Source organism: Neolamprologus multifasciatus, chromosome 11 (assembly GCF_963576455.1).
Source record: "Neolamprologus multifasciatus chromosome 11, fNeoMul1.2, whole genome shotgun sequence".
In the NCBI taxonomy this organism is placed as follows: Eukaryota; Metazoa; Chordata; class Actinopteri; order Cichliformes; family Cichlidae; genus Neolamprologus; species Neolamprologus multifasciatus.
In genome coordinates this window covers 12,536,117-12,546,168 of record NC_140449.1, presented here as the reverse complement: position 1 = coordinate 12,546,168, position 10,052 = coordinate 12,536,117, and the positions used below count along the sequence as shown (strand labels likewise).

Genomic DNA, 10,052 nt, shown 5'->3' with positions numbered 1-10,052 from the left:
CTTGTTGTCTTATTTACTTCTTTTATAGTTTTGATGAAATAATAGTAAAATTTTAAATGCTAAACATCATATTGTTCTCTGGACGTATGATAGACACACAGGCTTGTTTTTATTTCAGCTGTAGCTGTAATAACAAGAATGATGGATGAATCTTTGAAGAGACACATTTCTGTTGGATTTTGTAAAAATAAGGCCTACAAATAAAGCTCCATTCCCCTATATCTGTAACGGGGTTGCTTTTTTTCTCTCATAATGAATCAAGCTACTTTAGCCACTCTGCATTCCTCTAATCTGATTTTCAAGCCTGTACATTATGTGTACATAGTGACTCAATGTGCTCTAATCACCACATGTTGCAATGGTAGACTGAAAAAAAAGCTAGGATACTAGATATAAAAATGCTTTGCTAACTTTATTGAGCAAGTCAAAGCTTGAAAATACCTTGCCTTTTTATGCTTTGGAGAAAAAAGTTATTTGCAAACATATTCAACTTAAAATGCGACAGCTATGCAGATTTGAAGCTACTAGCATATACAGGTCTGCTTACAGCAACATTTTATGATAAACTGTATCTTGGCGACAAATGCAAACACATTCCTACATGTCAGACCACAGGGGTTGGAAGCCCACACAGGACATTGGGTAGACTAAAGCAATTGTCTGTCTTAAATGAACCATATCCAACAAATGTTGCACCAAATCATGTTTTCACTTGAAATGTGTTTTATTTATTTAAATTAGTTAGATGACAGTCAAACATCAAAACAGGATCTGCACACAGTGTTAAAGTGTAGCAGACTGATGAGTGTGTGTTTCTCTCACAAAATGCAGACAATCACTCTGTCACAGCCCAAAACACAGAAAGGCACAGGTCTAGATTCAAACTCAGGACCTTGGTGCTATTAGCGGAATAGCAATAAGTTAATTTAACCTAATTCCTTGGAGTCAAAAATAACTGACTCTCTAACTCTGTCATATCTATTGTTATAGTAAGTAAGTTTTTTTTTCTTTTTTTTCTTGTTACTTTTTTCATACACAAGCTCATTATAAGCATATATTACTTTCTAATTGTTTGTGATGGTTTTTGACAATAAAATATGGAGATGCAACAGCTCCCCAAAAATGAAGCCAAAACGTCTCTATCGCCCCCTGGTGTCTGGCTGCAGGATAGGTCATAAACGGGGTTTATGACCTTATGAGGCTTTCTTTCATTATCAGCAGGCACGTGCCCCAAGTGCCCTTTTCTTGAGGCAATTTACTCAAGAGTATGTGCGTGTGGAGTCCTGCCTGTGCCCCTCTTGCTAAATAAAAGAATCTAGCTTGCATCAGGTTACGAGCTAGGAACAAGCTCACAAAGAGCACGCACATTTTTTGCTGTTTTGTGTGGTAACCCACCGCTTCTGTTCAAAGATGGTCGTTCACAGTGGGCATAGATGGCTTCTTTCACTCCTCTTTCAAACTATCTGTCTTCTGTCCAAAATGTGAACATTGGTGTCATCAAAGGAGTGACCCTGGTCCTTTAGATGCAGATGGACCGCCGAGTCTTGTCCCGTCGAGGTGGCTCTTCTATGTTGTGCCATGCGTTTAGGAAGTGGCTGTCCAGTCTCTTCAATGTAGAGGTCTGAGTATTCCTCACTATACTGTACAGCATATACTACGTTATTAAGTTTGTGTTTAGGAATTCTGTCTTTGGGATGAAACACAGAACTCCTATAATATTTAAAACTTTACTTTCTGTATTTTGAAAATACACACCACGCTTATATGATTAAAGTTTTTAAGTTTTAAGGCGTTTACCAAGTTTTTCACTAATAAATAATTTAGTTGACCTAGAAGAACTTGGTGGATGTAAGGTAAATTTTAATGGACTGTTAACATAAACCCATTCTATCAGATTTCACTGAAAACCTTTTGAGCTATTACGTTTACAGATAGAATGATCACATGTATGCACGCACAACTATAGACGTACACATGCAAACACAACCACTTTGGATGCGGTAATGTTGCTCCAGTGTTGAAATTTTAAAATTTTAAGTATTTCAGTGAGTCTTCTGCAAAGAGTTAGCAGCCAGGAATGCTGCAAAAATCTGAAAGTAATCAAATTTGTAACTGGAACAAGCAAAGAATAACACATTCCTGAACTTTCACTCCAAATGCAGGATAACTTGTATTTCTTTATAAACTAAAGAACTACTGGTGTGAAACTTTTCCCATTAATACAGTCAGATCCAGTATACTAATAAAAAGATCACATGTGGACAAATAGGTCATCAAGGAGAAGAGCCCATTTTTCACACAGGATTGTTTTTCGGTAAGAAAAAACTGAATAAAAAGGAGGACGTACAAAACGAATGATAGTCACTCATTTTTCTGCTAGTTCAGCTCACACGGCCCAATTTTTTTTCTCTCTCTCATTTGTTGTCCCTTGAGTCCAATAAAGGTGTCATTGTTGAAAAGGCACAATGGTCACAGACACAGACATAAACACATGCACACACACTACTTGCTTTTATGAGCTTGCTGAACAACGCTGTAGTGTTTACACCGTCGTGCTACTTTGCTGCGGTTGTGAATTCCAGTGAGTCATATCAAGCCAGGCATTATACTAACACGGAATCACTCCAACTTTATGTCAAGACACAGAAAGGGAGAACATAACTTGATGATTACAACCCAACAAAATTTCAAAACCTATGACCAGTCAGTAATGTCTGCAGCATGAGGTTGTTTATGTTTTATTTTTCTTTAAGTCAGTTTTACTACACAAAGCCAAGAGTAATCGAATAAAAAGACAGTATACTATTTGAGACCAACCCGTGGTCATTAGGTCTTGGCTTCAACCTCTGAAATTGAAAAGCAGTTTGGAATACAAAGTTCCCTTTCAGGAAGGTATACGTACTTGAGGGAGAATGGTCCAATCATGCCAACTAGATTATTAAATAAGGAGGTGCTCAGGGAAAGGGCACACTACGTAACAGGAGAAAGTCTCTAACGAAGGATAGGAGAAAAATATAGAAGACTCACTCATCCAGAGAACTGTCATGTCTGCCACTGAGTACATTAAATACCACGGTCTCCTCCTGCCCCCGGAGGCCCACACCACGGAGAGCTTGGAGTACGCCCAAAATTTCTGTGTGGAAGACACTGATGTGTTTGCCATCACTTATCCGAAGTCAGGTATGTGTTTGTTCTCATATCTGTTGTCGCTTTTTAGCTTTTCTAGTTGTCTCTAATGGTTTTTGTTGATAAGCTTTAGTTTCCACATTTTATATATGGAGGAATTTATTCCTGTATATTTAAGAAATTTATTTTGATGGCAGCAAAACATCTCAAAAAGAGCTGAGATTTGGGCAAAAGAACACTGAAAAGGGAAGTGACACTAAAAATAATCACATGGAGGAGCATTTCAAAACTTTTGGTTAATTAGTGACAGGTCAGCAACATGACTTGGAATAAAAAGATCATCTAAGAGAGGCAGAGTTTCTCAAAAATGACGCTAGGCAGCAGTTCCTTTCTGAAAACAGCATTCACAAGTTGTGGAATGGTTCAGAAAAATGTTCCTCAAATGAATGCCTGCATCTCTGAAGGTGTGGGGGTCTATCTGTGCTTATGGAGTGGGTGCTTGCACATCTGGAAAGGTGCCTTCAGAGCAGAAAAGTAACTTTTAGTTTAATTTTTCTGTGATTTTCTGCCTCTTTTTCTGTGATATCCTGCCTTTTTGGCCTAAAGAGACCACCCACCATTGGAGAGGAACTCCTCTAATAAGCACATCAGGGCTTAGGAGGGTAGCTCAAATAAGTCAAACGATATAGACCAAAAGCAAATATCCATTACAGAGCACATAATTGAACCAGCTTGGTCTCAGAAAGATATACAGGTTTCAGAGGAACATACACTGCCGTCCAGGCAATATCTTTTTCAGGGAAGGTCTTGCATATTTCAGCAACATAATGCTAAACCACATACTGCAGCTATTACAGCATGGTTTCATAGTAGAAGATTCTACTTCAACTGGCTCCTTTCAGTATGGAAGAGTAGCGGCTCTACCCTGAGGCACAATCTCTAATGGAAAGACCAGCCTCCCTTCAGAGAAAGGCCATTTCTGCCAACTTTCTCAAACTTAGAGGTGCTGATTCTCATTCCCACCACTTCATACTCAGCTGTAAGACAGGACAGCAGGGGGAAAAGTGGGAATTTCTTGAAATTCAGAGATTATACATAATGTCCTCATTTATTTAAAAAACAAACTGGAGTATACTCCCTGTATCCCATACAGAGGTGGCATGAAAATGCTATGCAGTTAAGTGAAGGCTCAACAAGTTAGCTTACTGTTTGTAACAATGCACCTTGTAGGACTGGTAGAGAGCAGACTGTGGGCTTCATGGTCAGTTTAACAGACAATGATGGTGGGAATATTATTAGTAGTCCACTCACTGAGCTTGACATTTATAGTAGCTTCATACTCTGTAACAGTTGGAAATCAGCCATGATAGCTCATCTAGCATCTCTGTTGGCTAAATCCATAAACAACAGTGAATCTCAGAGCAGCAGCATACCTTAGCTGATCACAGCATGTACTCAAAGAAAAATCCTACTGGCGCTCACATTGGGAATTGTTCTTATGTGATTCTTTCCCCTATGCCCACCACCCACCTACTGAATCCTACTGTAATGTTGGGCTACATTATTTTTTTCTGTTTACATGTTGATGCAAAGTCACCCATCTACAGTGCAGGCAACAGCAACAAATGTAAAGCTGAGTTAGCTTAGCACAAAAATAGCTGGTAGAAATGTTTTTCAAAGAGCTGTTTTTTATTTTTGTACTCAGGGTACATTTACATCAAGTATAAGTACACATGCTTTACGTATACTTGGTCAAAGAAGTTGAATCATCTGGACGACCCTTTCAAATTTTGATTTGTCAGACCTCTGGAAAATCTTTCACTTAAGTCTTTGTTAGATGAAGTCAGCCTCAAAGAAGACAACAGCATTTCTGGATCTTTTTTTCCCTTGCAGGGCAGGATGTTGTTTTGAAGTTGTGGTGCAATGACAAACTGTGTTCAATGGCATTGTTGCTCAAGGGTTCCTGAGCTCGGGCATAGTTTCCAATACAAATTGTTGTTTCACTGTTATTTCTTCAGGTACAATCTGGATGCAGGAGATCCTCCCACTGGTGCTGAATGGGGGGGATCTGACCCCCATCCATACCATTCCTAACTGGGAGAGAGTCCCATGGCTGGAAGAGAAACAACTGGCACGGGTGTTGGATAGGCTGGCATATCCACGGGCACTGGTCTCACATTTTCCATACAGCCTCATGCCCCCTTCCTTCTGTGCCTCCAAAGCAAAGGTAATGACTCTGTGTGATATTCCCAATTCATTCCTGATTATATAAGAGACTTTACACTCATTATGTTTTTGCACTCTTTCTGCTGTAGGTGATCTACGTCATGAGGAACCCAAAGGACATCATGGTGTCTTCATACTACTTCCACCAGATGGCCGGCTTCCTTGAGGATCCAGGAACCTTTGATGAGTTTATGGATAAATTTCTTGAGGGCAAAGGTCAGAGATCAAAACTGCACTTCTATTATCACCAGTAGAAGAGTGGTTGCATGTGTAAATGATTAGCCAATTTCTATCTTATTTGCAGTGATGTTTGGAAAATGGACAGACCACGTAAAGAGCTGGAGAAACAGTGAACTAGGAGACAGAATAATGTACATTACCTACGAAGAAATGGTTCAGGTAAAACACTTTTTTTGTTAACAACGTCTTCCATTGTTTTCCATGAAAGGAAAGCATAACAGAACACTGTACACTTTATCTTCGAGCATTGTGTTGTCGATATGTCTGCAATATTCCCAACAGAAAAGGTTATTTTAATATTCTTGCTGTTAAAAAAACCCCTCAAAGTTCATATTACGTTTGGACGTATAGTATTCAATTAATAAAACTCAGACTTTTTATCTTACCAAAAATGTGAAGCTGTTACTTAAATCACTCAAATCCCTGACCTTTCAAAGTATGATCTTAAAATGACTTCAGAATGAGCTTTCATTAAAAGCTAAATATGAAAAACACAGACTGTTTCACATAATATAACAACCGTGTTTCTTCCAGGACCTGCCTGCATCACTCAGGCATATCTCCGATTTTCTGGGCTGTAATCTGACTGAGGAAGTCATTCATAAGATAGCAGAGCATTGTTCTTTCAAGAGCATGCAGAACAACAACATGTCCAACTTCAGTCTATTCCCCAAGGTGTACATGGACAGTGACAAGTCTCCTTTTCTAAGAAAAGGCGAGTTTCCATATCTCCTATCAAAAGTGTATTTTTAGATTTCTTCCCAGAATCAATTTCTTTTCTCATCAGGTGTTTTTATGCTTATGTGACTCAAGCTTGGCATGTTTTTGTTGTCAGGTATTGTTGGAGACTGGAAAAACCACTTCAGTTCAGAGCAACTGACCCGATTCACCTCTGTGATTTCCAAAGAGCTGGAGGGTGAGAGCTTCTCTCTGCCATGGAGCCTGGATTGACTACCATAGAGATCAGGAGTGGCAAAAATCCTGGCCTGTTATTTCAGACCAAGTAATTCATGCTAACTGAGCCAATATTCTTATACTTATTTATGGTTTCAATATTAGGAACATGAGTAAATAGCATTAGAAGTAGCAACGTTTATTCACATGTCTTCTAATACAATTAAACCAGGATTCAGAAGCCTCACAGAGTCAATTAAAGTTCTCATGACTGGCATGCTTTAAATTAAATGGAGACTATTTATAGATACAGATAAAACTAGCTTGACAAAAATATTTAGTGTATCCTGATACAAATCTGAAGCCACAAGCACTGGACATTAAAGATTGTACAATTTGTGCTGATTTACCCACAAGGAAATACTGTTGCAACATTTGAATTCCTCACAAATTAAAGTGAGATTTTTATACCTCTATACTGCTGTTTTCATTTTATTTCCAGTTCACATAATATGCTGAAATCTGTCATTTTTTAGTAAGCACTTTTTAACTTATTTTTTATCTCTAATAATTATTTATGTCTTCATTATTTTAATATGTTATTTTTTGCATGTGGGAATGGATTAACTACTTCAGATTTAACTTAAAAAGTAAAAAAAAAAAAAAAAAAGTAAAAAATTATAATTTGTCCATGAGTCTAAACTCATGCACTAAAATGTACTATGTGAATACTTAATTTCTGTTACTTTGGTATTATTTAATCATAAAATACAGGTTATCGCTTATTTGTGTGATAATTTAACAGAAATGATGCCTAGCAAGAGGAGTAAAAATATAAATCCGATGTCTGAATGTACTGAAAAATGTTGGTAAAGTCCTTCAGATTAAAAAAAACATTTTTTTTTCAGGACCATTTCTTTTTAGGCTAATAAAATTTGTGTAAGAATTTATAATCTGATGTAGTCTCAGCCTTCACTGATAAATGATGGCTTTTCCACAGCCATAGCAGAGATGCTTTTATTTAGAGTTGCTCTTAATGTAAACCAGGTGTTATTACTTTAAGTGTAATATACTTAATTAAAAAAACAATGCAGGGCAACTTTACAAGAAAATGTGTTACAAGAACAGTCTAGAATCTAGATTTTTGATTTATTGTTATGTATGGTCATTCTTGGACGTTTTCTTTACTGCACCCTGTGAACTCCTAGATTGCGCACTTGTTCTTTGTTTACCTCAACTTTGGACTAAATGAAGAAAAGGCTCAGTACAGCTGGAACTCAGTGTAATTGGCAATCAAAAAATATAGTTACTTTGCACCACATAGCGTGCACTTTATCTACTGATAATGCACCAGATCAGTACCAGAGGAGGAGTCTCGTAATACCTGATCCAGCTCGAATTTGAGCCAAATGTGCACAGATTTTATTAGATTAGATTAGATTAGATTAGATTAGATTAGATTAGATTAGATTAGATTAGATTAGATTAGATCAGATCAGTATTAATAACAAAACAGAAGTTGAAGTACCTGTCAAGAATGTTCAGTTATTCAAATCATATTCCTTTTAGAAACTATTGAACAACAAAACAGTAAAATGGGAGACAACAGTGGAGAAAAGTTAGCTTTTTTAAAAGTATCTATTTTAAGATAGATGAACATATTTGTACATTTTGTTTAATTAATTAATAATTTATTCTGAAAATATATTAATTTTTAACAGCATTTATTTTAAAAACTAAAATACAAAATGAAATGTTGCTTTAATTTTACAAGTAACAAAAGAGCAAGCAACAACAAAAAACAACACAACACTGTACATTTATTATTAAAATTTCACACAAGCACAAATAAAATGCAATGGTTCAACACTAAACAGATCAAACAGGATCAGTGCAAGATTGGATCAAGAATGATACATACACTCCTAACAATCTAACACAATTCGACATTCCTTCAATTCCTCACATTTAAACCCATTTAAAATATTTTCTAATATGGCATCAGACATGGCAAAGTAGAAAACAATGTGGCAGCAACTTTAGGTTAAGGCTTCTTTGGCTTTTTGGTGTTCTTTGGGACCTCCATGGTCACCAGCGGAGAGCAAAACAGTTGAGTTCAGTATCTGCTGCACTTGCAGACGAGGGGTTCTTCCAAACAGCTCCTGTGAAGACAAAACATGCACCGTTTGACAAACATACCCAACATTCCAAAGTTAAGTTCATTCATTGATAGCTCTGCTGAAATGTGGAACATTGAAGGGTTAAACACATAAATGAGGTAAATACAAATTTGAATGAACTAAAATCAGACAATCGTATAAGTCACAACCACCTCACTACACAGTTATCATGGTCCTGGGTCAGTGACCGAGTGTTTTCTGTATTATTATTATTATTCTGTGATTTCATCATGGTTTATGATTAGTAGTGGTTTAGTTCAGTTTTAATGTTTAATATGTTGTTTGCCCCTGTCAGTCGTGTCTCTCGTCATTCCTGTCCCCGTGTTCCACGTTTCCTCTGTTCTATATCAAGTCTGTGCCTGTTGTGTGTTTCCTGTTTTACTTTGAAAGTCTGTGTCTCATGTCAGTGTTTATAGTTTTGTTTCTCTTGTCTCGTCAGGTCTAATTTCTCCCAGCATGTTTCCCTCCTGTCGCCCATTCCCTGATTACTCCAGTTTGTATTTAAGCCCTTTGTTTTCCATGCCTTGTGTTGTGTTGTGACAGCTGTGAAAGCTGCCATTTTAAATTCATGCCTTTGTGTTCTGTGAGTCCTGCATTCAGGTCCAATCTCCTGCCTGCACATTTACACAGCACATGATATCCTGACAGCAGTAGCATTTGTTGGAGGATGGAACTACAGGCACATGTAGGTGAGCTGTTTTGCTGAGCTACTCTCCAGGACTAATCAGTTTCACTATCGGTGTCAGTATCACCAAAGATGAGTCTACCAAACAAGCCTTGTTACTTTTTAGAATGGATAATTGAAACATTTGCTTCATTTATGACTACCGATTAATCAGTGATGAAACTACAATAATCAAGAATTGCTGACATTTCAAATACTCATCAGTCTAATCTAAGAAGCCCTGGGTGATTTGGCCTCAAAAGCACACAAACAGTCCAGTACTGGACTTTATCTGTTCTTTTATATGGAGTTGCCATGTGTTTTTGTAAAGTGAACTAAGAGAATAAAATACACACACATTAATGCTGTTTATGACACATTTAAAGCCATATAAACGTTGACATATATCTCCATAGACTTGTTGAATTAAGTGGTTATATGGTTTTAAAACTGTCTGTCTCTAAATAATTCCTAAAGATTTTCTATGTTCTCTGGGCCCAAACCTTGGTTCTCTCTGGCACAGCCAGCAGAGCCTGCAGGCTCATCACCACAACCCCCTAGGGCTTCTGCAACATAGCGGCTGGGTGACCCCCCCTTCCAGGGCTCCCCTCTGCTCTTCTCTGGGTGGGGGCCGCCATTGTCCCTGAGGTTTTCCTCCTGGGGCTCTCATGCTCTGGTGGGCCTCTTAGCTAATTACAGGCTAATCTCCAACCTTTGTTTCA

General features: G+C 37.7%; 1 protein-coding gene across 1 annotated transcript; it reads left to right on the top strand.

Moving 5' to 3' along the window:
- The first annotated feature begins 106 nt into the window (after nucleotides 1-106).
- On the top strand, nucleotides 107-7,564 carry LOC146507911 (sulfotransferase 2B1-like). The gene is made up of 6 exons (XM_085177755.1): nucleotides 107-3,180; nucleotides 5,145-5,353; nucleotides 5,442-5,568; nucleotides 5,657-5,751; nucleotides 6,127-6,307; nucleotides 6,428-7,564. Exons 1-6 carry the CDS (start codon nucleotides 3,045-3,047, stop codon nucleotides 6,541-6,543), a joined length of 864 nt encoding a protein of 287 aa, XP_085033881.1. The 5' UTR covers nucleotides 107-3,044; the 3' UTR covers nucleotides 6,544-7,564.
- Nucleotides 7,565-10,052: the final 2,488 nt, after the last annotated feature.